This window comes from Grammomys surdaster, unplaced genomic scaffold (assembly GCF_004785775.1).
Source record: "Grammomys surdaster isolate TR1022 unplaced genomic scaffold, NIH_TR_1.0 123441, whole genome shotgun sequence".
Classification (NCBI taxonomy): domain Eukaryota; kingdom Metazoa; phylum Chordata; class Mammalia; order Rodentia; family Muridae; genus Grammomys; species Grammomys surdaster.
This window is the reverse complement of record NW_021618689.1, coordinates 77,753-105,468: the sequence shown is the minus strand read 5'-3', so window position 1 is coordinate 105,468 and position 27,716 is coordinate 77,753. Positions and strand designations below refer to the sequence as shown.

Genomic DNA, 27,716 nt, shown 5'->3' with positions numbered 1-27,716 from the left:
GTGTGTGTGAGTGAGTGTGTGTGTGTGTGTGAGTGTGTGTGTGAGTGAGTGTGTGTGAGTGAGTGTGTGTGTGAGTGTGTGTGTGAGTGTGTGTGTGAGTGAGTGTGTGTGTGTGAGTGTGTGTGTGAGTGAGTGTGTGTGTGTGTGTGAGTGTGTGTGTATGTATGTATGAGTGTGTGTGAGTTTCAGAGTTTGATTTTTAGAAAAAAAGCTTATTTATTTTATTTGCTTTATCTACATGGTATACCTGCATGCCCAAAGATGGCGTGAGATCCCATTACAGATGGTTATGAGTCACCATGCGGTTGCTGGGAATAGAATTCAGGACCTCTGGGAGAGCAGTCAGTGCTCTTAACCTCTGAGCCATCTCTCTAGCCCCTTGATTTTTTTTTTTAAGCTAAAGAGAAGCTTTCAAAAGAACCAGTTTTTCTCAGTTGCAATGTATAAGAATTGATGATACAATAACCAGTTTTAGAATTGATTCATTGTAAATAGGTTTGTTTCATATGTTATAAAACCTAGTACTGCCAGAAATGGTGGTCCAGGCCTTTAACTCCAGCACTTGGGAGGCAGCCTGTTTTACATAGTAGGTTCCAGGAAAGCCAGGAATATACAGTGACCCTGTCTCTAAAACAAAAACAACAAGAAATCTAGCCCCACTAGAAGTGACAATAGACACATGCTCTCTACTTGCACTGTTAGTAAAGGTGAAATGGCTTTGAGCACAGGCTGATTGTTCTTCATACATGTTTGTGGGAGTTAGTTCTCCCCTTCCATGTGGTTCCTGAGGACTGAACTCCTGTCATCAGGTTTAGTGGCAAGTGCCCTTCTCTGGTGAGCCATCCTGACAGCCATGTTCTTTCTGGTCTGAATAGTGAGTGTGTGCTTGTCTCTGAGCACAATGTATGTGTCCTGTTTTCCTGTCCACTCCTGCACCAGGTAATCTTGATGTTTATTTCTCTTCTTTGTGTTTCTTTTTAATTTTATGTACATAGGTATTCTTCCTGCATGTATGTCCCTGTGAGAGTATCATGTCCTCAGGAACTGAAGTTACAGACAGCTGTGAGGTGCCATGTGTGTGCTGGGAATTGAACTCAGGTCCTTTGGTTAAGAACAGTTGGTGGTCTTAAATGCTGAGCCATCTCTCCAGCCCTGTGTTTCTTTTTCTTTTTTGAGCTAGTCTTGTAATGTAGTTCCAACTGGCCTACAACTTGACATTGTGGACCAGACTGGACTCAAGCTTCTAGAGAGCATTCTGCCTCTGCCTCCCTGGGCTGGGATGCTAGGCATGTGCTACCATGTCCAGTGAGGGATGCTTAGAAATTTCATATTCTTTTCTTGTAAGTAAAGAGGGGTTGCATTCTGGATGAGGCTTCCAAATAAAGCTGGTGGGTGAAAGCAGTTGGACAAGAGGTGCTAAGACATGATGGTGCTCTTGTTCCACAGGGTGTTATGACCTGGATAAGCCCAGAACAGCCCAACTACATCAAGATGTTGACAACCCTCCCTGAGATGCACATCATGGTCACTATAGATATAAACAAAACTATCAAACTGTGGGACTGTCACAACAGGGACGCTCTGGCGACTAACAAGCTGCTCTTTCCCTGTCAAACAATGAAAGCTGTCTTTACAAAGGATGGCCCAATTGTCTTGGTAAGTGACCCCCAAATCTGGAATAGTCACACAGAACAAAATATTTGCCAATTTGAGGTCCCATTACTGTCCAATCTTAGCTTGCCATCTTGGAGTCTCTGCAAACCCTGAGAGTCAATCACAGTATACCATAAGCTTGGCTATCCCTTAGCCTTTGACCTACTTCATGTACATTTCTTTAAGCCATTCTCTTAAAAATATCATTTTAAAATTGTTTCCTGGGATCTGGGGAGAGAGGTTGAGTGGGTATCAGTGTTTGCTGTGCAAGCATGTGCAAGACCCGAGTTCTAATCCCTGACACTCACATCTAAAGTGAGATGTGACTAAAGGTGCCTGTAACCCCAGTAGTGTAGGGGATGGAAACACAGGGTGACTGGGACTAGACAGCTGCTGGCCAAGCCAGCCTGAGTCCAGGTTCAATAAGAGACTCTCTCAGGAAATCAGGAGAAGAGGATAACAGTATACCTGGTGTCCTTCTCTGGATTCCATGTATGCCCTGGTATGTAATCTACATACACATACATAAATATATATATAACATGCACACACACACACACACACACACAGTTTTCTTAAGTGGTTTTACATCTTCTTGTCTTTGAAATGTTTGTTATTTGTGAATCCATGAATTTGGGTAGAGACAATAGTGAAAAAAATTAGAAAGATATTGAGAAAAAAGTATAACACTGACATTGTGAGTACTGGGGAAGAGGGTTTTAGGGCTTGGAAAATATTTACACATACCCTACCTCATGTGTTTGAGACAGAATCTCATGATGTAGTCCTGGCTGGCCTAGACCTCACTGTGTAGATTAGAGTGGTCTAACTCACAGAGCTCAGACTGCCTCTGCCTTCTGAGTGTTGGGATTAAAGGTAATATGCTACCTGGCCCTACAAAAGTTTCTTTTAAAAAAATGTCCTGCTGGGCATGGTGGTGCATGTCATAGAGGCAGGTGAATCTCTTGAGTTTGAGGTCAGCCTGGTCTACAGAGTGAGTCCAGGATATCCAGGGCTACACAGAGAAATCCTGAAAACCTGTCTGAAAAAACCCAAAAGAGAAAAAATTATTTTGTGTGTGAATATTTTGCCTGCATGTGTGTCTATGTATCACTTGCAAGCTTGGAGGTCAGAAAAAGCCATTGGAGGCCCTGGGGTTGAACTCCAACCCCCCCTCCTCTTGTCCACAATTACGCACTGAGTCATCCCCCACACCCAGGGATCACCCCAGATGCTCTGTGAGGTAGGCTGCTCAGAGCTTTGGATCTCTTGTTATTGGACTTGAAGACCCAGTGGTGGATCTTAGAGCAGATAACACTGCTTCCTCCATGCTTAACCTTTTCTCACTGACCCAGTGCCAATGCTCTGATTTCAGGCAGGTGATACTGAGGGTGACCTCTACATCTTTAGGATTCCCGACTTACAGCGCATTTCCAAAGTCCATGTATTCCAATATGTTATTAACAAAATCTACTGCTCTCCTCAGAAGAAATGGGTCTTTCTGAGTAAGAGACATCCACATATGTTGCCAAAGGTAAGTCTGTTCTGCAACTCCAGGGTGAAGGTGGGAGATGGTGGGAAGGTCCAGTCCTCAGGGAGGTTCAGGCAGACTACTCCTGCTCTCCTAAGCCTATCATAAGGAAAGCCATTCCTATAGTCAGGAGATAATAATGTGCTTGAAGCAGTCACATGACCAACCACAATGGCAAATGTCTGTTTGTGAAGTGTCCTTGAAATGTGGCTCAGCCAAAGGACAAAGGCAGGTGAAATAACAGTCCCAGAACCCTTTGCTGGTCCTGAACTCGAAGAAATTTTCTATCACTGGCTGACACGCCTACCCACCCCATGACACATTTCTCATAAGTGCTACCATACCCAGTGCTTTATACACTGCCTTCTCTCTTTACTGCCAGCTCTCTGGTGTCTGGTTCTTAGCTTCTGTGAGAGAGGTGGTCCAATCAGAGGCCAAGTACTTCTCAGGGCCCAAGCATATTTATTTGGTTTTATACACAACATACTTTCAAAGCAACCTGGGTTACAGAAGACAGTCTCAAAGCCTCATTTAAAAAAAAATCCAGAACAGCCCTGGACTAGTCCTCTGCACAGGGAAAATGTACTTAACCAATCTCTGCCTGATGAGTCCATTACAGTAGGATGACGAGGTGCCCTTTGACCTGGGTCAGTGACTCCATTCTGTCTCTGCATATGATGGGAGGGACAGGAAGATGGTGAGTTACTTTGACCCTGAATGAGAGCAATGAGTGTTCTGCCCAGTCCTGGGTGAAGAACAGATTCAGCCACTCCTGGGTTTCTTTTGAAAGCCCCTTGTCTGGAGTGCACATGTGGCAGGCTGCAGAGGTGTTACTCTTCACTGATTCCACTGGACAATCCTCTCTGCAGGTGTATTTACTGAGCAGCTTACTGAGGACATCAGAATTCTCCGCCCCTGTGTCTACCAGTCTCTCCTTCTCATTATGCCAAAGAGCCTTCTGGACCCCAAGAAGGGAAGACAGGATAACCCTGATGTCCAGATGTGGCCCCAAAAATGTCACAAAATTTGCCACATTTGATATGAAGCTGGAAGAGATGGGGAATCAAATAATTGTTAAAGGTAAACCTTAGAAAATTCTCAAGGCAGACGTGATGGCACATGCCCAAAATCAGGAGACTGGGTCAGGAAAGCTTCCTAGAGGGTGCTGTCTCACAAAAGAAAAAGATGGAGCTGACAAGAGGGTTTAGCACATTCACATGCATACATACACTCACTCAGACATGTACACTCACCCACCCACCCACACAAACATACACACACACACACACACACACACACACACACACACACACACATACTGATAAAGTTAAAAAGTAAAAATAAAAATAAAATATCAAGCATTGTAATGCATTCCTGTAATCCGAGCGTTTAGGAGGAGAGACAGGCAGATCTCTCTGGGTTCCAGGCCAGTCTGATTTATACAGTGAGTACAAGGTTAGCCAGGGATACATAGTGAGACCTTGTCTCAAAAAAAAAAAACAAAACAAACAAAAACTCCCAAATGACAAGGAATAACGAACTGTATTATGAGGTGGCAAAATGGCTTAGGGCAGAACTTCTCTACCTATGGGTTGTGACCCCTATTGCAAACTTCTATTTTTGAAAAATACTGAAATCTCGATTCATAACAGTAGCAAAATTACTGTTATGAAGTATCAATGAAAGTAACTTTATGGCTGGGGTGACTGCACATTGCCACATGAGAACTGTGGTAAAGTTCAATAGGAAGCATTAGGAAGGTTGAGAAGCACTGGCTTAAAGGAGAGAGACACTCAACCACCAAGCCTGACAACCTACTTCAATTCCTGGAGTACCACATGATGGAGGAGAGAAACCAAATCCCTCAAGTTGTCCCCTGACCCCAGTATGAGTGCTTGTGACATGAACACTTACACAAACATAATAATGTAAAGACAATTTAAAAGAAATCCTGATTTCCCCCGTGTCTCCCACAAGTGCTTATCATAAGCTATAAATAATACTTGTCATTGTTTTGTATTATTAGTCATTCAAGACAGGGTTTCTTTGTGTAGCCATGGGTATCCTGGAACTTGCCCTGTAGACCAGGCTGGCCTGGAACTTGGAGATCCACTGGACTCTGCTGGGATTGTGGATCACCATATGATGATGCTGGTTTTTGTAAAGGGAGCAGCAGGCTCCTTGGCCAGATGTGAACCTGTGCCTGTTTGATGGTCACTACACTAGTGAACTATGGTTTCCTTGGGCAGACATGTTTCCATTTCTGTCCTGTATCAGGGAATGGGTTCTACTGTCCTTTCCTGTTCAGTTGTCTTTTCCAATATTTGAGCTATTGACTGTCCATATCATAGCCCTGTGTCATAGCCTGCCTTTTGGTGGCCAAGGAAATGGACTTGTCAGGACATGGAGTTGTCAGGACATGGAACTGTTTTTATTGTCTTTATCGGATTAGCATGCCATGGAAATAGGGATACGATTTTTACTAAACATTTGGGATTTTACTCTTATTTTTTGAAAAGTATTTATTTATTTATTTATTTACTTAATGTGAGTACACTATAGCAGTCTTCAGACACACCAGAAGAGGGCATCAGATCCCCATTACAGATGGTTGTGAGCCACCATGTGGTTACTGGGTATTGAACTCAGGATCTCTGGAAGAGCAGTCAGTGCTCTTAACTGCTAAAGATTTTACTCTTACTTAAATGATTGAAAAATTGTCTGTGTATTTTGTGTTTGTTTGGAACAGGACATTTGGTAGCAAGCTTCGAGTTCCAAGCTTACAGCCCGGAATGGATGGGAGTCAGTGATAAGAATGTGATTGTCTGTTCAACTCTATCCTCTCTCTTGCTCTTTAGCATGGAGGGCTGCCATCTGCAGAGATTTCAGTACTACCCAGAAAAGATCTTGAGACTATGGGTGGTACGTTTGGAATATTTCCCTTCCAGTGGTGTTTTAAAAGAAGTAGATCTACATTTTTTAAACTTCACACTGTCGGGGTGTGCGTGTGTGCATTGGCACGTGCATGAGCACTTGCAGAGGACAGAGGCTGACTAGCTGGAATTAGTCTCTCTCTTTCCACCTTTACATAGTCAGAGCACCAGGCTTGCTCAGCAAGTGCCTTTACCTGATGGACCGTCTCCTAGCCCCTCTCCCTGTCTTTTGATCTGACATTGACTCCAGCCTTCTTACATTTGGGTGTTCTTTGAAGGACCCCATTTATGTCATCGTCACCTTTATTGACGGCTCTTTGGAGGTGTACACATGGGAGGAGAGAAGCCTGCTGCTCAGGAGGTGTTATCGGCTGACAAACAGGAGATGTCGGCCACCTCAATAGTAAGCTCTGCTTCTTAACTTAGTTTCTTTTCATTCAGGATTTAGAAAGGGCTGTACCATGTCCTTCTGGTTTCTATGCTGAAAGATCTGTCGTCATTGGGATCTGTCATTCTATAGGTCAGGTGTAATGTCTCTCTGATTTCAAGTTTTTGGTTTAATTTTTAGAAACTTGTTTTTGGTGATTCTGGTGTAAATGGTTGTAGCTTCATCTGCTTTAGAGTCTCTGTAGACTCACAACTTGAGGAAGGGATTTTATCTTTCTCATGCTGGGGGAGTGGATCCAGGGTCTTGCACATGGAAAGGATGAACTCTGATAATGAACTTTATCCCAAATTTCAGGGAGTTTTTCTGTGTTCTCAACATGCCAAGTGGAGGAAGATAGGGGTGCCATTTTTACCCCCTCAGTGCAAAGGAGACTATGGGTGTGGACGACAGGTTTCAGCTAGAGTCTGCAAGGCCACGGGCAGGAGGCTGTGTCCTCACCCAGGGCGGGCCTGACACTTATGAGCTCCTCAGTGATCTAGGAGAGGTTTCCCTCAGTAGTAAAGAATGGAATGATTGACATGAGCCCCACCAGCTCCACGCCCCCTAGTGGGGAGCGGGATGCATTGCTTCTTTACTATGTTTTCTCTGAGTGGGCCATGTTTGGCTAAGGGAACAGAATTCAATTTTAAAATAAATTTATAAATTAAAATCTTTGTTTTTTTTTCTGAGACAAGGTCTCACTATATAGCCTAGACCAACCTCAAACTGCCTCAAACTCTGTCGATTCTCTGGCCTTAGCCTCCTAAATTGAAGTGACTTATAGGTATCTACTGAATGACTGAGAATTGAAAGAATTGAGGTTTATGGCAGAAGGCTGGGATTGGAACTCCTGCTATGAATGAGAGTCTTCCTTTGCCAATGTGTGAAGTTACTCAAAATTAACCTGAGCTGGTTCAGCAGTTTAGGTAACAGCCACCAAGCCTGACGAGTTCAGTCTCTGGAACCTGCTTGGTGAAAGGAGAGAACTGATTCCCACAAGTTATTACCTACCCATTGCATGCATATGAGCATACACATGGACTCAGATTCATACACACACACACACACACACAGGCACACATAGGCACACATGCATACAGTCACACATACACACAGGCATGCACACATAGGCACATACACACTCAGGTATACACACACACACACACAAGTGCATAGATATACATACACATACACATATGACACATAAGTATTTAAAAATTTTAAACAATTTCAGGACTGTGATGAAAAGACAGTCTATCAGTTGATAAGCTTCACTCCCGATTGAATACTGACATCTTGTTTTTCCTTTGGCAGTGATAATTACCAAACATTACGTGACGATGTGAGCATAATTCGAATGATGACAATTTTTCCCGACCCCAACTATCTGGTGGCATATACTTTGAACATCCGTTCTTGAAAACTGAGTAGGTTATGTGTCCTCTTCCTCAATGATAATAAAAATCTATTTGCAAGCCCAGGCTGGTGATTTCAGTGTTGCTAAGAAGTAAAGAGGCCAAATGTGGCGGTGCACACCTTTAATCCTGACACTGGGGAGGGAGAGGCTGGTGGAAGATCTGAGTTCTGAGGCCAGGCTGGTCTACAGAGCTAATTCTAGGCCAACCGGGGCTACATTATGAGAATCCATCTCTGAAACAAAATCCATGGCTAGTTGTACAAGCAATTTGTCTGTGACATCTGTCACTTCACTGCTGTAGGGTTGACTCAGATGACCAGGCCATGTGGGCAGCTTATCACTGCAGAAGCCATGTGGTAAATTAAAAAAGAAAAAGACTTTTTTTGAGACTATAATTATCCTTTCCCCCTTCCTCCTTTAAACCTTCCCATATACCTTTCCTCACTGTTCTCTTTTGAATTCATGCCCTCTCTTTTTTCCTCAAACCATTCTTTTTTTAAATCAAGGGCATATGGGCTGGAGAGATGGTTCAGCAGTGAAGATCACTGGCTGCTCTTCCAGACCACCTGGGTTCAATTGCTAGCCCACCTACAGCAGCTAACAACTGTCATAAAGCCAAAACAACAACACACATAAAAATCTTATTAAAAAATACGATTATTAGAAGCCGAGTGGTGGCAGAGTACACCTTTAATCCCAGCATGTAGGAGACAGAGTCAACCAGAACTAAGTTCAAGGCCAGCCTGGTTTACAGAGTGAGTTCCATGACTGTCAGGGCTATGTAGTATATGTACACAGAGAAATCCTGTCTAGAAAAACCTTAAAATGGTAATTAAAGTTTATTTGAGCTTAGGGTTTTGTTGTAGGAAATATTTAAAAAGTTGACACCATCCCCTGCTCTGTCCAGATACTCTAGGCCCTGGCAGTCCCAGTCTCACCACCTCCAAGGCTAGCCCCAATACGGTGGTCTTCCCAGCTCTGGTTCACCTGCCTCAGAGCTGCTAATTCCTGCTCTACCATCCATCCACTATGGCTGGTGGTAACAAATCCTCTTAACCCAGTAAATCAAAACTCTTGAGGCTTATAATTAATCAGTCAGATTTATAAATCAATAAATTCTCAATTCATAAGATGCCCACACAATATTTTCAGAGCCAATTGATGATACAAGCTGTCCACTTAGATTAGACAAGTTATCCCAATTATTCTATCCCTATAGTGTAGCTACCTGTGGCTATTTAAAGCCGCACAGAATCTGAATCCTCCTATTTATCCTCCATTTTCCTTCTCTGTCCTCGTCTCTGAAACTCTTCGCTCCACCTCCCTTTTCCCTGTCCAATCGCAGGCTTTTTGTTGTATTGATGTTTACAGTGAGTGGACAGGGAAAATTCTGCTACATGGTTTAAAAGGATGAGAGTCAATAGGGTGGAGCAAAGCCATGGAGGCAGAAACAGTGGAGTGTGCACATCTTGGTCTGCAAATAGCAAGCAAGGAAGAATCATGGGAATGACAAGGCTTTTTACACCTCCAAGCCTGTCCACAGTGACACAACCCCTCCAACAGAGCCACACCTCCTAATCCTTCCAAAATAGTTCCACCAACTAGGGGCCAAGCTTAAGTGCGTGAGTTGGGGGAAGCATTCTCATTCAGATTACCACATATGTATACACATTCATAACACACAGAAACATGCAAGGAAAGAATCCCCACATGTGAACCACTTGAGAGGCAAAATCAAAGGAATCCTCAGCCATAGGGTAAGCTCAAGGCTAACCTGGGTTACAAGACACCACCTCTTGAAATAAAACCAAGGGACTAGACACAAGGCTTGGCAGTTAAGACCAGCCTGGTCTTCCAGAGGACCTAGGTTCAATTCCCAGCATTCACATGGCAGTTCACAACTGACAATCCAGTTCCAGGGGATCCAATGGCCTCTTCTAGCCTCTGAGGATACTACATGCTTCTGGTACACATTCAGGCAAGACATACAGACATATGTACATACATACATATATACATACATACATCATGCATACATACATACATACAGACATACATACATACAAAACAACTCACTGGCTGTCTAGGTAAGAGTGTTATGTACCTGGGGTCCCAGCATTCAGGAGGCTTAGCCTGATCACAGGAAGTTCAAGGTAGCTTAGACTATATAACAAAACTCTTTCTCAAGTAAGTAAATGAGGCTGTATGGCTAAAAAGAGAATTTTCTGAGTTGGGGAATGAAAATATTAACAACTGAAAAAGCAGGCAAAAACAGAGACAATGTCTTCATAGAATGTTAAAGAATTTCATGATGAAATTCAGTGTTTCTACAAAATTGGACACCATATTAGATTTCAGACCCCAGACCCTCAGAAAAGTTTATCTTGGAGATAAATGGAAGGACTATGTCCATTGGAGAAGGATGATGGTGATGGTTGGCTCTGAGACAGAACAAAAGCAGAAATGACCTTCTCAAAGGTCCAAATGGTAGCACTGCCCACTCTAGACACTGGACTTCCTGTCAGTTGATGTCCTAGCATGATTCAAGTTGTCATGGATCAATTTGAGGAAGGTTTCATGAAAAAGATAATTTTGAAGCAAGGTTTTAAAAATAAAAGCTGTGCCAACCAGTTGGCTCAGTGGGTGAGAGAGCTTCTGAGGCAAGCCTGATGGTTGGCATGTTCAGTCTCTGGAACCCACACAGCAGAAAGATATCTATTTCCTCAAGTTGGTCTCTGAGCTCCCCGCGTATGTTCTTGTGTGGGTAAGAACACTTGCACATGCTCACTACGCAAGAAGCATGCACGGGCAGACACACATGCACTCAAGTGTAGGGTGATCTTAGCTTGTATGTAGACTAGTGTGGCTATGCAGTCCACATCTGGTCTGTCCTCACTAGCCCAGGCTTGATTCACGTTTTGCTTCAGTCACAGAAGCCCTGTCAGTAGATGCCTTTCAGTGGCAATGAATGAAACCTTCCTCTTCCTTGTGTGGCTAATATTCCACACAGGAACAACACTAATGGGTATCAGGCAGTTGTAGCTGACTAATTGAAGGAGGTATGAGGAGACCTCCCATTTCCTCAGTTCCCCAGAATATACTGGGGCTTCAAACTGTTCCTCACAGGGCAGTTCACAACCGTCTGTAACTAGAGTTCTAAGAGATCCAACACCGAGATCCGTGTTCATGTTTCCCTGTTTTGCTCTACATTTTAAACATCAATTATCACACTTAGTTGAGTTCACACACATGCAGAAGTCAGAGGACAACTTGCAGGAGTTAAGTTCTCTCCTGGCACCTGTGGGTCACAGAGGTGGAACCCAGGTCATGAGGTTTGCTGGGTAGTGCTTTTACTGTCTGAGCATTTTGCTAGCCCTCCATCTTTTTTGAGACAGATTATCTCACTGGACCTAGAGTTTACCCTTTCCACTAGGCAGGCTCGCAGCATTGTGATTACAGCATCATCATGCGGTACCTGGCTAGTACAAGGCTACTGGGGATCTGAACTTAGACCTTCAAGCTTCAAGCAGCCAGCACTTTACTCATGGCTGGACCTTCCCCCAAACCCCAGACTTGACTAATATATTCTATCCAGTAAAAAATTCACAGGAAAAGCCATCTTTATTTAGTACCCATAAACTTCTGATAAAAATATTTTTGGGACAAATTTGGACCTGCTCCTAACACACTGAAGACTGAACTGTAGTCCTCTTTCCCTAGGCCTGGATTTGCTTCCGTTATTTCAGTTACCCATGGCAAACAATCTGAAAATATTACATAGAAAATTCTGGAAATACTCTGAGGAAATGTGTGTGTGTGTGTGTGTGTGTGTGTGTGTGTGTGTGTGTATTTGTGTTAAAGTGCTTACGTAGCATGCCCAAAACCCTGCGTTTGATCAATGTAAACACACCTAGTCACAATGTAAGTTTTACAATTTTTATACTGCAGCCTCCAGTTTGAGAGGATCCAGTCCAATGGCTTCTTCTGACCTCTGTGGGCACTGCATGCATACAGTGCACAGATATGCATGCAGGCAAAACACTCATATGTAAAATAAAAATAAATCTTTAACCTGTTGGGCATAGGGGCACACATTCAGGCAGGCGGGTCTGAGTTCAAGACCATTCTGGTCTACATAGCAAGTTTCTAGGACAGCCAAAGCTATGTAGAGAGCTTGTCTCAAAAACAAATCAGGAAACAGATGCATGTCGGGTTTACACAGCAAGTTCCAGGACATAACCCTATCCCAAAAATCCAAAATGAACAAATAATGTATACTGCATTGGTGACTTTTCTCGTTGCTGTGATAGTTACTATCTGATCAAAGTAACTAAGGAACAGTTTATTTAGGCTCACTGGTGTGAGAGGAGACAGTCCACCCCAATGGAGTTCCCAAGTGTGTCTCCTAGGGGATCCCAAATGCAGTTAGACCGACCTTGAACGTTAGTCTCCACTCACCTCATTCTGAGCAGGGTGAAGAAATCTTCCTCCTTCCCATACAGGGTATGAATCATCCCTCTGTCCAACATGTGCCCACTCTATGCACGACCCATTCATCAGTCTCTTAGTGGCTGCCTTCTGGGACAAACTGTCACAGTGTATCAGTCAGTGTAAATGAACACAGCTGGTTCATATCTTGGCGAGTGCAATGCCAAAACAAAGGGCATGGAAGAGGGGTGCCCTCATCAGAGAAAGGAAATGGGGGGATTTCTTCCAGATCCTGTATTCATTCATATGGGAAGGCACTTAAGGATCAGATGCTTCTTGAGCATGCTCAATTTAAAGTCCTAATCCAGGAGTCACGGACTGCAGACTTGGGTCTGTATTCCTGAGTGAACGCAAGACACACATGGTCAAAGAGCATAAAGCTGGACAAAATTACTTCTTACTTTTTTCTAGTTTTAGCTGTAGCAAAAAAGGACATTTTCAAGGTACCAGAGGGTTCTTGCCTTGACTCGTTGCTCACAGGGGTTACTGGTGGGCAGCCCCCATTGCACGACTAACAAGCCAAGAACCTTCCATCACTTGCATTGTCTACCTGGATTTTTGTTGGTTCAGTTGGTTGTTTTTATTGGTTTGAGGATGGTTTGGTAGGGGTGTTCATTTAAGACACAGCTCACTATGTAGCCCAGTTCATTGGTGAGCACAAGAATTCTCCTACTTCAGATACCTGAATGCTGAGGTCACAGCCATGAACCACCATGACCAGATTGTTTTATATTAAACAACAACAAAAACAACAAAATCTTTAAAAATATTTTAGATATGTATTTAGAGGGGTGGTATATGCTGGGGGTGGCATACTCTAGGGATAGCGGATTTTGGGGGTGTCAGATATTGGGGTGGTGGATGGCGGACATCGCAGATGTTGGGGTGTCAGATGGCGGACATGGCAGATGTTGGGGTGGCATGCTGGGCGACGGCATATACGGGAGGTGTCATATAGACGTGACTACAGGTGTCCTGGCGCCCTGGGGCTGATGCATGGCAGACACAGATCCCTCTAGAGCTGTAGTTATGGGTGGCTGTAAGCTTCACAGACAGAGGAACTCACACTCTCTAGAATTAAGTGTGTCTCTTAAGTCATGACTCCTCTCTATGGTCCCATTTAAGAAGTGTTTTAAATTACATTTTTGTGGTGAGACACCTGTGGAATTCAGAGGACAGCTTTGGAATGTTGGTCTCCCCCTTCTACCTTGTGGGTCCTGGGGACTGAACTCAAGTCATGAGGGTCAGTTGCAAGTGCTTTTACCCTCTTAGCCGTTGAGATGTCACCCACTCTCTATCTTATTGATGACAAATTCTGCAGTAATAGTTCAGTAAAATTTCCTGATGTGGATTGTATGCCTTTTACCTCAGCACTCAGGAAGCAGAGACAGGCGGATCTCTGTGAGTTCGAGGTCAGGGTCTACAGAGCAAGTTCCAGGACAGCCAGGGCTAAACAGAGAAACTTCTTGGAAAAACAAAACAAAACAAAACAAAATTTCCTGATTTTCCTGACTGTTGCTTTCCTGTGAATTGGGATACAGACGAACACTTTAACTAGAAATGCTGATGCATCCCATGTTCTTTTAAATATACTACAACATTACCACAATGGAGGGACTCAACTTGACCTGACTGCAGGCGTAGCAACCATAGTTACTTCTGAATAATCCTGTCAGGTCCCCTCCCATTGTCTCATGGGACTATAATGAAGCTAACCCATCAGAATCACAAAGTTTTGCCCCTCCACACCTGGTGCCAGGAGTGCAGGGATGCTCCCAAAATCTCTGCTATTAGCTTGAGAGGAGCAGGCGTTTGCTTACGTTGCTTTTGTCCTCCCTCCATCAGCTCCCTCTGCTCACACAGATCATAGGGATCTACTGGTCTTACTGCCACCTGGAAACATGCTTCTGATGACAAGAAATCCCCCAATAAATGGCAGTCTGAAATCCTGGGTGTGTCTACCTCATTCCCAGGTCTGCACTGCAAAATGCTGTGATAATGAACAGTGCACACTCCACTCTTTATAAAGACATTGTGTGGTGTGCTTTTTCCACATGAAGACTGCACTAGTAATCCAGTACTGATGGCAACAGCAGGGGGACCAGAAATTAGACCTATTTAAGGCTATTAGCCTTGGGACAGACCAGTTGCTCAAAGAATTGCAGTTATTGGAAATGATGTCCATAGTTTATTTTTAAAAACAAGACAAAGTAAGTTGGTCATGATGATGTACACCTTTAATCCCAGCACTCAGGTGTCAGAGGCAGATAGAGCTCTGAATTCAAGGCCAGCTTGGTGTACAATGGGAGTGCCAGGACAGCCAGGACTATACAGAGAAACCCTGTTTTGAAACAACAAGGGAACAAAACAAGGCAAAATGGGTGGTGTGAGATGCCCTTCTGGATTTGTGGGACCCAGAACTGGTACTTGCAGGTAGTTACTGTCTTGGTTAGATTTTTGTCAACTTGATGAAGCTGGAGGTATTTGAGAAAAGAGAGCCTCCATCAGGCTGGCCTGTAGGCAAGACTGTGAAGTGTTTTCTTGGTTAATGATTGATGTGGGAGGGCCCAGCCCACTGTGGGTGGTGCTATCCCCCACTCCATTCCCTATGCCTAGGGAAGTATTCCTGGGTGGTATAAGAAAGTCGGCCGAGTAAACCCATGCTACTGTTCCTCCATGACCTCTGCTTCAGTTCCTGCCTCTGGGTTCGTGTTGTGGCTTCCCTAGTGATGGGCTGTGACCTTAAGCCTAATGTTTTCTTCACCAAGTTGCTTTTGATCATGGTGTTTAGACATCCAACTAGAACAGCATAGCAACTCTCTTACCTGGGACTTTCCTTTGACCATTTGAAGTCTGAGAAGGACATTGTAAGGGCAGGGGTCTCTGGGTGGCTGGCACATAGCAAATGCTCCCCACAGCAAATGATGAGACTTGGGTAACTCTGTCCTCTAAGACCTGGGCTGACCTTGGGCTGTATGTGGTGGCAGGGCTGTGGGAGTTTGCTTGGGTCAGCGTACCCAAGCACTCTGTTGGCTGGGCCCAGAGCCAAAAACAGAGTTCTCCAGGTGATAAAAGCCAATCATTTGAGTGAGTTGCTTTGCCACTGTGCAAACAGAGTCCCACTGAGGATGTCATTTAATATAAAGCCAGATGCTCTGTGTGCAATGGTGGGTTTGTGTGCATTTTTGCATTTTTGAGCCCTAGGACCCATGTGGTAGAAGAGAACTGACTCCCTCAAGTTTTCCTTGAGGAAGACACAAGTGGACTGTGACACATTCTGCCTAGAGCCTAACAGAGCTAATCCGGCAAGGGACAAGGTGATGCATGACACAGAATTTTATTAACAGATGAGCTAGGTGGTCACAAAATGGCCAGTGAGAAGACAATGTCTCCAGGAAGCTGATTATTTTCTAGAAACAGGTGACTGGAGACAAGGTGGGTGGGTGCCTGCTCATGTGTGAAGTCAGTGGCCTGGTATGCAGATGGGACCCTGATCACTGGTCACATGTTTTTTAGTTCTGCAGATCTCAAGATAAAACAGTGATTATTCTTGTAAAGCTGGTAATTTCTTTGGGTTATTCTTATTGATGAGTTGTGCATAGTTCCTGGCCTATCACACAATGGGCAGGCTAGTGCAAGTAGTAGTTCTTGATCAGCAAACACAGTGATTTTTTAAAAAAATAAAAACAATAAAGGTGGTGTGTGCACTTTTAGTCCAAGCAGAGGCATACAGATTTCTGAGTCTGAGGCCAGCCTGGTCTACAGATTGAGTTCCAGGACAGCCAGGGCTATAGAGAGAAACCCTGTCTCAAAAAAAAAAAAAAAAAAAAAAAAAGAAAAAGAAAAAAAAACAAGCAACAACCAAACAACCAACCCCCCGCCCCACCTTAACCTGATTACTATGGAATAAAAAGGTCAGGTTGAGTTAAATTGAAGTCAGGAAGAGAGAGAGAGAGAGAGAGAGAGAGAGACAGAGAGACAGAGAGACAGAGAGACAGAGAGACAGAGAGACGGAGACAGAGAGACAGAGAGAGAGGTGCAGAAAGAGAGAAAGAGACAGAGACAGAGAGAAAGAGAGAAAGGCAGCGAGAGATTGAGATCGAATTTTAATGTTCTGTTTCAGTTACAAAATCAGCTTATGATAGAGTGCCCCTGATGGCAGAAGTGTTCCCTACATAGTTTGTTATGGGGACACTGAGTCCCAGCAAGGACCCAGGTCCGCTGGCTCCCAGTTTCTGCCCTTCCATCACCACCTTCCACCTCAGCAGGTGCCAATGTGGGACTTACAGCTTCTTCTCTCTTCCCTCCCTCTTTTCCTCATCTTCCAAGGAACCTGCGTGGAGTGGACTGCCCAGCAGGCCTCGCCTCTGGCATGGAGAGCCTGCAGGTCTGCAGGGTTCTGCCCATCCAACAGCTTTCCTATGGTGATTTCTCGGGCAAGCAGTAGGGAATGACTTATAAGAGAGGAAGCAGAGGGTGAGAAATCTGTTATCTCAGTGCGGCCACAGCTGAGTGAAAGCCCACTTTTTATGCTCTGAATCCATGGGGCTCTTGACGAGGGCATCCTTCCTCCAAGGACAGAGTTTCTGCCTGACCCAAGTCCACATGCCCACATCACACATCCATGTGGCATTATATTCAAACGCAAAGAGGAACCTGGCCTGCATTTGGAGGAAGTGTCACTTTACATGGGGCTCCAAATGTTGGCATGTACCTCCATGGGTGTGAGGCATGCAGGTTCGCTGCATTTACATCTCTGGGCTGCCTATGGCTTGTATTGACTGAATTCTTTGGTCCTGAGATGAAGCTACAGACTGAGAACTTGTCTTCCTCAGCCTGAAGCTTGGTGTTGTGCTTGGATCCCAGCCTAGAGAGATACCATAGGGACACTACTAACGTTGACACATCCCAGGTTCTCCAGGTAGAATGTGTGGCTCCTTCTAAGAACCAGGGATGGGGGAAAGGGAGGGTCCTGGAAGCCAGAAGGCTTGGAGCCAATTCTTGCTACGACAGGAACCATGACCTTGCACAGAGATCCTGCTTGACCCTTATGGGGTTGGTGTGAGATGGAGCATAGTAGGTGCACAGGTTGTTGCACCATTTGCCCTTCCTGTTGCTTTTCCCCTGCTCACTTTTGAAGAGCTGACTTCGATACCAGGAAGACTTTTCCTACCCTGGAGCTTACAGAAAAAGTGAAAGTCCAGGGCTGGAGAGATGGCTCAGTGGTTAAGAGCACCGACTGCTCTTCCAGAGGTCCTGAGTTCAATTCCCAGCAACCATATGGTGGCTCACAACCATCTGTAATGGGATCTGATGCCCTCTTCTGGTGTGTCTGATCACAGCAACTGTGTACTCACATTCATAAAATAAATAAATCTTTAAAAAAAAAAGTGAAAGTCTGACCAGTGGGAAGAGCAGCCTGGGTGATTATTTCCCCACCATCCTCCTGTAGCAGCCGCCTTCCTCCTAAGATGCAGTACCTGTGTGTCATCCCTCCTTCGGCTGCAGTCCTCCACACATCCCAGCTGCCTGCCCTTGCCCCTTTGAGTTCAAGGCTGTTGACAGCTGCTCCATCTCTGACACTTTGAGACCTGGATTGACGACAGCTGTAATTCACACTCCACCCCCACTGGCTTCCCTAATGCCCACCATCTGGACAAACTCCTAGTTCCTGTTATATGGCACCAAAACCCTGCCTGGACCTGGACCAACCCAGTACTTCCTGTTCCCCATTATACCTTTCCAGATGCCAGCTTAAGATGTAACATCCAACAAGGATGGCCCCTGCTCTGTGCCAGAATGCTGCTTCCCTTCCCTGAAGATACCCAGCCATGCAAGGAAGTGGACTTGGAATCCAGTTCTCCTACCATTGCAGGGCTCTGGTCACTCTGAGACTCAGGGCTCAGGCTCTGTGTCCCAGGGGTCGGCTGTGAAGCCTGGGGTGAATAAGGGTCAATAAGAGGGGTCTGAATCCTCCTGGTGGCAGCTGATCACTGTGGCATCAAGGTAACCTGGCACCACCGACCTACCAAATCTCAAGCCTGAGCTGAGGGCAGAGTGTCAGCTTCCCTGACCCCTAGAGCCACAGCAAGTAGTTGCAGGCTGTAAGAACTGTGGTCCCTCTTGTGGGCGACTAACCTGTGGAAACTCCCACCCTTGCAACACTGCAGTCACCAGCACTGCTGGGAACCCCACAGTGATGGTTTTCCTTCTCACCACTCAGGGCTACCGCATCATTTTCTGTCTTTAAATGCAGCTTACTCTCAACCCAGATTTGAGAGCTTAGCCTTAGCACTACAGTCCATTGTAATTATTTTCAATTATGGGTAGATGCATCAGGTGCTCACAGAGGCCAGAGGCCTTACATCTCCTGGAGCTGGAATTAGATGGTTGTAGCCACCTAATATGGGTGCAGGAGGACTGAACTACTTTGGGAGAGCAGCTAAGTCCTTTTGACTTCAGAGGTATCGCAATTCTACACTGTGGCCAGAAGATGGCGATAAAAAGCCAGACACCAACAGGAGGACAGCACATCCCTGCATCGGCAGGTTCTCTGGAGTACACAGCCCACGGATCACAGAACATGTCAGCCATATAATCCATGCACTCGGGGAGAATCCCATCTTGCAGCCGAGACGTCTCCTTCCAAACATCACGCTGATACCTTTCCTTCAATTTCTGGTAAGTATGGAACGGGATAAACTATCATCTGTAAGATTTTGTTGAGAAAAGATCTCTCTACTCCCTTGGGTGCCTGGAATTCACTATGTATGTAGACCAAGCTGGGCTTGGACTTGTAGTGGTCATTCAACCTCTGCCTCCCAGCTGCTCAAATCACAAGTGTGCACCACCATGCCTGGCAAGAACTGAAAACTTTTCACAGAGTAATGAGCTGGGTGTGCTTGTGCCTTTGATCCCAGCACTGGGGAGGCAGAGGCAGGTGGATCTGTGAGTTTCATGGTAACCTGGTCTACAGAGCAAGTTCCAGGACAGCTGGAGCTACACAGAAAAATCCTGTCTCAAAAAACAAAAATGAAAAGCTTTGCCTACATGTATGTTTGTGCACCACATGTGTGTTCCTGGTGTCCACAGAGGCCAGAGGGCACATTGGATCTCCTGGGCTTGGAGTTGTAGATAGTTATGAACTGTCATATGGGTGATGGGAATAAAATATGGGTCCTCCGTAAGAACACCCAGTGCTCTTAACTGCTGAGCAGGAAACACTTCCAGCCACGCCTGATGGCACTGAGCTGTAATCTCAGCATTTGGGAGGCTGAGGCAGGAAGATTACTGCAAAAGCCAGGTTGGCCTAGGCAGAGATCCTTTCTCCAAAAGTCTACATATAGATATTAGAATTCATATAGACTTGTAACCATGTACATTTGTATCATGGGAAGGTAGGTATATGGGAGTAAAGTACCCACAGAGATCAGAAGGCATCACATCCCCCAGAAATGGAATGACAGTGTGAGCCACTACATGCGGATGCCTAAGGACTGAACTCAGGTCCCATGGAAGAACAAGTGCTTTTAGCCACTGAACTGTCTTTTTGGACCTTTAATTTTGAGACAGGTTCTCTGAAAAGAGCCGAAGCCATGAACCTGTGCTTTAGTGCACCTAGGTGGTTTGGATGTGTGCTTTTTAAAGTATTCTCCTACAGTAGCCTGACCATGCAGATACTGTAGGCCTTGCCGCCAACAGAAAAGACAAGGTAGACCTCTTCTGTGACCCAACGTAGTCCAGACCCTCTGGACCTCAGTTGGCACGCTCCTAGGGTGCTGTTGCCCATTGCCAGGGTTCCAAGTGACTTCCAAATTGATCTCAGAGCTAATCAGACCTAGCTGTGACAGCCACAGACACACAGACACACTTCTTCTGTAGGAAGCCACGCATGCGCTGGCTAAAGCCATGTTTGCCTGACATCCGGGATTTTTCCTGGTGAATAGGTGAATTGCGCATGTGTCATGGAAAAGGCCTGCAAAAGTTAAAGCCCATCCTACGGCGTTTGGCACGCTACGAGTAAGCAGCCAATCAGAGGTGAATGCACCGCTCCAAGGGTATATTAAGCAGTACTTTTCCTGGGCCTGGCGTCTTCTTCCACCATTTTGTATTTGGGAATAAACGTGTTTTTACGGAAGGATTCTGGTGTGTGTGTGTGGTGCGTTCTTGCTGGCGAGACGATTACACGCGTGCCTCACATTCTTCTGTCAAAAAGGGAAAATATATATATAATATATTAAATATATATACATATATATGTGTGTATACACACACACACACACACAGAGAGAGAGAGAGAGAGAGAGAGAGAGAGAGAGAGACCTGGGATTGGTGACATGTGCCTTTTGTTCTGTCTCTCAGGAGACAGAGCATGGAGAGTTCAGGGAGAAACAGGGAATTAGTATCTCATTTAAAAATTTGTATCTAATCATCTGGACAAGTACCCGTAGGTTTAAAGTGGTGAAGAAATGAGAAACTTGGAGCCTTCGCACACTAACACGTTTTGTGGGAAACAATGGGGGCATACCTTTGCAAACTGGGAGAGAAGAGTGAGACACTGATCAAAGTGTATTATAAACAGTCTATATTGAAACTGGCCAGGCCCCAGGTGAGCCGCCTCCAAGTCCTGTCAGCACTGGCCTTGCCGATCTTGGCCATGGAGTTCGAGCGAAGACTTAGTTAGCTTCCTCTCTTACGTGGTAAAGTTTTCATTTTCATGACACCTTCTGTCACAGTGTTCTGTGAGGGTGAACCGTGAGTGACTCAGAGCACATTCCATACTCGTCCATCCCATGAGCACACGCCCCAGCACGCAGGTACACGGCCTTCCTCTCCAGGAACCCTCACCTCCTCACAAGACTCCTAAAGACTGCAGAAGCCCAAACATGGAGCAGAGGTGTGTCTCTGTCACCACTCCTGCCATGTTGACTTAAGGTGCCTCCCTCCCTGTACCTGTCTGAAGTCTAGCCAAGACCTCATTCCCCCTGTCAGCCCTGTTCTCTGAGACCGTCAACAAGATAGTTGGTCAGAGCAGCCTCTGGGGGAGGCACACACATTCTGAGTGAGGATAAAATCTGAACTAAGAGGATTATCATTAGTACTAAAGTTCACATGCTCCCAAGTGAGGGCCTGATGCTGACCCTCTGTCACTGTGGTTCCCCACATCTGGCAGCAAGTGCAAGACTGAATCTGACAGAAACAGCTGCTGTGATTACCCCCGGTGTGAAAACCAACATGGCTCCTGCTATTTTGAAGACAAAGATTCTAAAAGACAGCAAGAAAGGACTCTTGGAATTGTATCAACCCATCTTTTCAAACCCTCAGGGAAGACTGTAAGGGGTGGCCAGATTACTGGCTATACATATGAGCCAAGGGGAAGCTCTCTGAGGATACCACAACCCTTGCCTGGTGAAGCCCACAGCATTCTCAACCTCCAGCTGCTCTGACCCAGCAGCCAAGGGCACTACAGTACCATGGTCTTGAAGCTCACCTGCAGCTTCAAACAGGAAACTACCACAGGTGGCCACTACACAGGCAGGCGGGTGGCTCTGAGCCCCTGCCTTCTCTCATGCTTGAGAAAAATAATTCCTGTTGATAACCAATGTTCCATTTCAGACAACATATCCGGCAAATGGACCACACAGACAGCTGTCACGGATGCGGCAAATGCTGAAAAAAAAAAAAAGTCTAAAGTGGGAAAGAACGTGTGGGCCCCCCAGAGCCTCCACAGTTAACAGTGGATGCTGCATTACTTCAACACTGTCAATCATTATCGAGAAGAATAGGGTCTCCTTCTCCAGAGCCTACTGATGTTCTCTTGGGGCTTGAGATATGTACAGATATGAACTGTGGACATGAGTGCTGCCCTGGCGAGTGTCCTCTTGATAAACTAGTATTTGGAAAACCAGTGGCCCTGGATTTGAAAGGCTGGGATCCAACTCCCAGTTTTGATGCCAGTGACACTGTAGGAATCTTTGCTTTCTCTGGATTTCTGCTTCATTTGTAAAATGAGGAATTAAGGATCAAATAATTCTAAATGGTGACTGGGAATACAGGTAAATGGTACAATGCTTAGCCAGTATGCACAAGGTACTCCATCTCCAGCACGGTGAGTGAGTGAATGAATGAATCTAAAAAAAAAAAAGCTACTTCTCCAGCACTGTGTCTTCCTGGACACCGCCATGCTTCCCACCATGATGAAAATGAACTGATCTGAAAGCAAGCCCAGTTAAATGTTTTCTAAGAGTTGCCTTGGTCATCCTGTCTGTTCCAGCCACAGAGCAGGGAACAGGCCAGTATTCTTGGTAATTCTTTCATGGGACAGGATAACCAGGATTCAGTAGCTCACTCCAGTGTATGGCTACTGAACGTTACTTTAGCCTGATTTTGCCATTCTTTCTGTGATCACCCCTTTTTATGTCCCCAAATCACACCCAAGCCACTACTGCAGCTTTTGTTCATTTGTTTGCTTCGAGACAGGGTCTAATTTAGCCCAGACAAGTCTGGAGCTTGTGTATTTGCCTTATTAAAGCATTTACTTATAACATTTCTATAATTGACTAATAGAATCAATGTGTGTGTGTGCGCGCGTGTGTGTATTTGGGTGTATGCATGTACACACTCTCTCTCTCTCTCTCTCTCTCTCTCTCTCTCTCACACACACACACACACACACACACACACACACTGCAAGCGTGGTGAGGATGCATGTAAGCGGGTAGGTGTGGAAATGGATGCCTGAGGGTCAAACTCAGTTGTTATCCCTCAGACACTATCCATCTTGCCTTGTTTTAAAGAGTTGTGTGTTTTTATTGTATGTGTGTGAGTGAATTGTCTGCATGTATGTGTATTCACTACATGTGTACAGTACCCATGAATGCTAGAAAAGGGTATGAGACTCCTTGGAGCTGACTTACAACCTGATGTGAGCTACATGTGGGTTTGTGGGTTCCTCTGCAAGAGCAAGTGGTTTTATTTTATTTTTTATTTTTTTGAGACAGGGTTTCTCTGTATAGCCCTGGCTGTCCTGGAACTCACTCTGTAGACCAGGCTAGCCTCAAACTCAGAAATCTGCCTGCCTCTGCCTTCCAAGTGCTGGGATTAAAGGCGTGTGCCACCACTGCCCGGCTCAGCAAGTGTTCTTGATCACTGAGGTATCCATCCCTTCCCCCACCTCACCCTATCCCCATCATGCTTTTCAGATATTGCCTTTCTTCACTGGCCTGGAAATGCCAAGTAGAATAGGCTGGCTAGCCATCCAGAGCCAGAAGTCTGCCTCCCAGTGCCAAGATTGCAAATTCACACTCTCTACACTTGTGACCTATACCTGTTCTGTATCCTCAACCAGTAAGCACTTTGCTGACTGAGCTAACCCTTCAGCCTTCTTTTTTATTGGTTTGTTTGTTGAGAAAGGGTCTGATCTGGTCTAAGCTGCCTCTGTGAAGCTGAGGATGACCTTGAACTTCTGATTCTACTGCCTGCACTTCCCAGGAGTTAGAACAAGATGGTTCAGTTTGTTTGTTTGTTTGTTTGTTTGTTTGTTTTGTTTTCCTGACAGAGATTTCTCTGTGTAGCCCTGGCTGTCCTAGACTTGCTTTGTAGACCAGACTGGCCTCAAACTCACAGAGATCCACTTGTCTCTGCCTCCCAAGTCCTGGGCTGAAGATGTGTCAGGGTTTGTTTTTGTTGTTGTTTTAAGACAGGGTTTCTCTGTGTAGGCCTGGCTGTTCTGGAACTCTCTCTCTCTCTCTCTCTCTCTCTCTCTCTCTCTCTCTCTCTCACACACACACACACACACACACATACACACACACACACACATACACACACACACACACATACACACAGACACACACACACTCCCCCCCTTATTCCTCTATCCCTCTTCCTCACTCTTCCCCCTCCCTTTCTCCCCACTCCCCTCCTGCTTCATTTCGCTGTCCTTCTCTTCTGATCAGGATAGCCTTGAACTCACAGAGATCTCCCTGCCTCTACCTCCCAAGTGCTGGGGTCAAAGGAATATGCCATCATGGCCCTGTTGATGGTTCAGGTTTTAAGACACTCATTCCTCTTGTAGAGAATCTGCCTTCAGTTCCCAGTACCCACATGTGCTCACAGCCCTCCTAACTATAGCTCCAGGAGATCCTATGCCCTCCTCTGCCCTCTGAGGGCACCTGGAATGCATGTACACAGACATGTATGTGAACAAGTACTCATAAAGTAAAAATAATTTTATTTTTGAAGTTGTCTCTGGCTGTCAGGATGGCTTAGAGATTGAAGGTGTTTATCTTGTAAGCCTGGTGACTTGAATTCGATCTCCACAGTCTACATGAAGTAGGAGAGAGCCGACTCCACAAGGCTGCCTTTGTACATCCACCCCCAAAAAAACCCACACACTGTCTCCTCTGACACAATTAAAATAAAAAGCTAAGTCAGGCAATGTGGCTCAGTGGCTAAACCAGGCTTGACACCAAGCCTGATAACCTGAGTTCAATACCCAAGGAGAAGTACCTGCCCTGGTGAAGCCTCCACAGGTGCATTCTGGAGCAGTGCACACATCCACTGCTCACCCAGTAAATAAATAAATGTAATAATGGAAAAATGTAATGTTAGACCACTTTGCATTCTCATCAGTTTCAATAAATAGGCAGATGTAAGCCGAGGAGAAAGGAAGTACATGCCTGGGGCTCAGGCTACAGGAGACTTACCCTGTATGCCTTGACTAGTTTTCATAAGACTACAACAATCAGAAACTTGTTTAGCTTATGACAGTGTAAGTAAACTCAAACAAGGGTAGCATAAAGAGAGTTGATGAAAATCTTTGTTCTGGAATGGGCATGATATCATAAATATTTGTGGCATATCTTTTAGAAATATTTAAAAAATAAAATTTTATGTGACTGTGAAGATATTACTCAAATTTAATGTTTTTATGACGGCTCGAGAGATGGCTCAGCGGTTAAGAGGACTGACTGCTCTTCCAAAGGTCCTGAGTTCAATTCCTAGCATCCACAATGTGGCTCACAACCATTCATAATGGGATCTGATGCCCTCTTCTGGTATGTCTGAAGAGAGTGACAGTGTACTCACATACATAAAATAAATAAAGAAATAAATGGTTTTTAAAAAAGTTATCCCAATACTTAGTTTATACATACCAAAAATCAAGAAAACTGCTAGGCAATGCTGTTGCACACCTTGAATCCCAGCACTTGGGAGCCAGAGGCAGGTAGTTCTCTAAGTTTGAAGCCAACCTGGTCTACAGAGGGAGTTCCAGGACAGCCAGGGCTACACAGTGAAATCCTCACTCAAACAACCAATCAAGAAAAAAGAATCAAGAAAGTCAGACCTGATACTGCTTTGGTGTTATCTAATCCAAAGCATTCATTTGATATGAGAAGAAAAAAAGACTCTGATGACAGTGGCATCTAATGTTCCATCACTTTCATTTGGGAGAGTCCACAGGGACTCACAGCAATGATTCTAAATTGGTGTCTTAGTAACAGAACACTGGTTGAGGGCTGTTGTTGACTACCCTGGTGGTTTAAATGAGGATCTCTCCCACAGGGGCAGCTGTTTGTACTTGGTCCTCAGTGACTGGTGCTTTTTGTGTAGGGCTTGAAGGTGTGGAAGGATGAAGTATCTCACTGGAGGATTCAAAGGGATATGTTATCCCTTCCAGTCCTGTATTTTCTCTGGCTCCTGCTTACAGCTAAGGAGCTAGTCTGCTTTGTGCCCCAGCTTCCATGTTTGCTTTTCCCATCATGACAGTCTGTTAGCCCTCTGGAATCCTAAGTCCAAATAAACTCTTTCTCCTATGCTTTGGTCACAGTGTTTTACCACAGCAATAGAAAAGGAACTAAGCCAACCACATTGTCACAGCTCTTGTGTGTCTGACAGTCTCAATCATATTCTTAGCTATTTTAGGGGCTGCATGGTGTAAGAAAGTTAGTGGTGATTGACAACTTGTTAGGAACTGGAATGTCCTATGGGACAAGCCTCCAGGCACACTTGTGAGGGACTATCTCGATTAGGTCAAAGACATGGGATGACCTCTTATTTTATGTTCTTGTTTTTGTTTTTTTGTTTTTTGAGACATGTTTTCTCTCTGTAGCCTTACCTATCCTGGAGTTCACCCTGTAGACCAGGATGTCCTTGAAATCAGGAGTCACCTGTCTCTGTCTCTCCAGTGTTGGTATTAAGGCATTTAATGCAGGGCTAAACACTTCTTTAAATTTCTTGTGTCAGAGTATTTGATCATAGGGACAGAAAAAGTAACCAAGATAAATGATACCTTGTGTTGTAACTTTATTTGTTTCAGTTACTATTTTTTTATTTATTTATATTTTTTTATTAATTTCTTTTTTTTTTTGAACATGAAATGCTTTTTTATAGCATGTTTTACAATGGGAGGGGGTAAGAGGGTCCAGGTGGTGGAAAAGTACAAAATCTTCTTGGCCTGTGCCTTGAAACATGTCATGGTCTATATGGTACACTGCCTTGAATTATGATCTACCTGCAGTTCTTCAGAAGATATGGTACACTGCTTGAGTTATGGTCTCCCTGCTATTCTTAAGAAGACATGGTACTCTGCTTTGAGTCTATATGCAGTTGCTAAGCAGGATCTTGCAGTTGCCAAGCTTCAGAGGACATTGTGCAGGTGGGGAAAGGTAGGGGGTAAGGGTAAGGGCGAGGGTCCTGGCTTCTGGCATCTCCCCCTTCTCTGTTTAGTTAGAGAAGGCGTCTTATGTTCAATCCCAACTATGTGAGTTTTGAATTTGGATGTCTAATTATGGGGGTTCTTAGACAAGTTCACAACCCCAAAACACTGATGTGAGACGAGTCACATCGATGGTCGAAGGCTTTAGGCTGTCGACGATGGGCAACGTCAAGGGACTCTGATGTGGGTGAAAGGAGGGTGAGGGCCCTGTCTTAGGCCATGTAGGCTGCACCCACTCCCAGCACCACGCACTCCTTTTCGGCTGCATTGGGTGGGCCCCTGGGAAGTGGACCTACAATAATCCCGTCATTGGGCTAACTCACAGCCATCCTAGTCTCTTGTAAATGTTCAAGTTACCAACCATTTGTCAGTTTGGGGTGTAATATTGTCATAAAGGAAGGCTCCCCAATGTTAGCGGCCATATCAAGGGTGGCCTTGGTTTAGGAAAAAGCCAATTTTTGTTGTGGTGATCAAGAGGCCAAGCTCTCTAGCGAGAGAAATGAGGGCAAAGCCAGGCATACCAGGAACCCTTCTGGAGGGCATGGAAG

At 45.0% G+C, this 27,716-nt stretch overlaps 1 protein-coding gene across 1 annotated transcript in view; it reads left to right on the top strand.

Annotated features, from left to right (window-relative positions):
• LOC114636298 (F-box/WD repeat-containing protein 15-like) overlaps positions 1–7,964 on the top strand; it is a 15,603-nt gene extending 7,639 nt beyond the window's left edge. Inside the window, 6 exon segments of the mRNA XM_028784464.1 lie at positions 1,447–1,656; positions 3,029–3,187; positions 4,054–4,264; positions 5,934–6,106; positions 6,396–6,520; positions 7,859–7,964. Of these exon segments, the coding sequence (XP_028640297.1) occupies positions 1,447–1,656; positions 3,029–3,187; positions 4,054–4,264; positions 5,934–6,106; positions 6,396–6,520; positions 7,859–7,964 (984 nt within the window).
• The last annotated feature ends 19,752 nt before the right edge of the window (positions 7,965–27,716 follow it).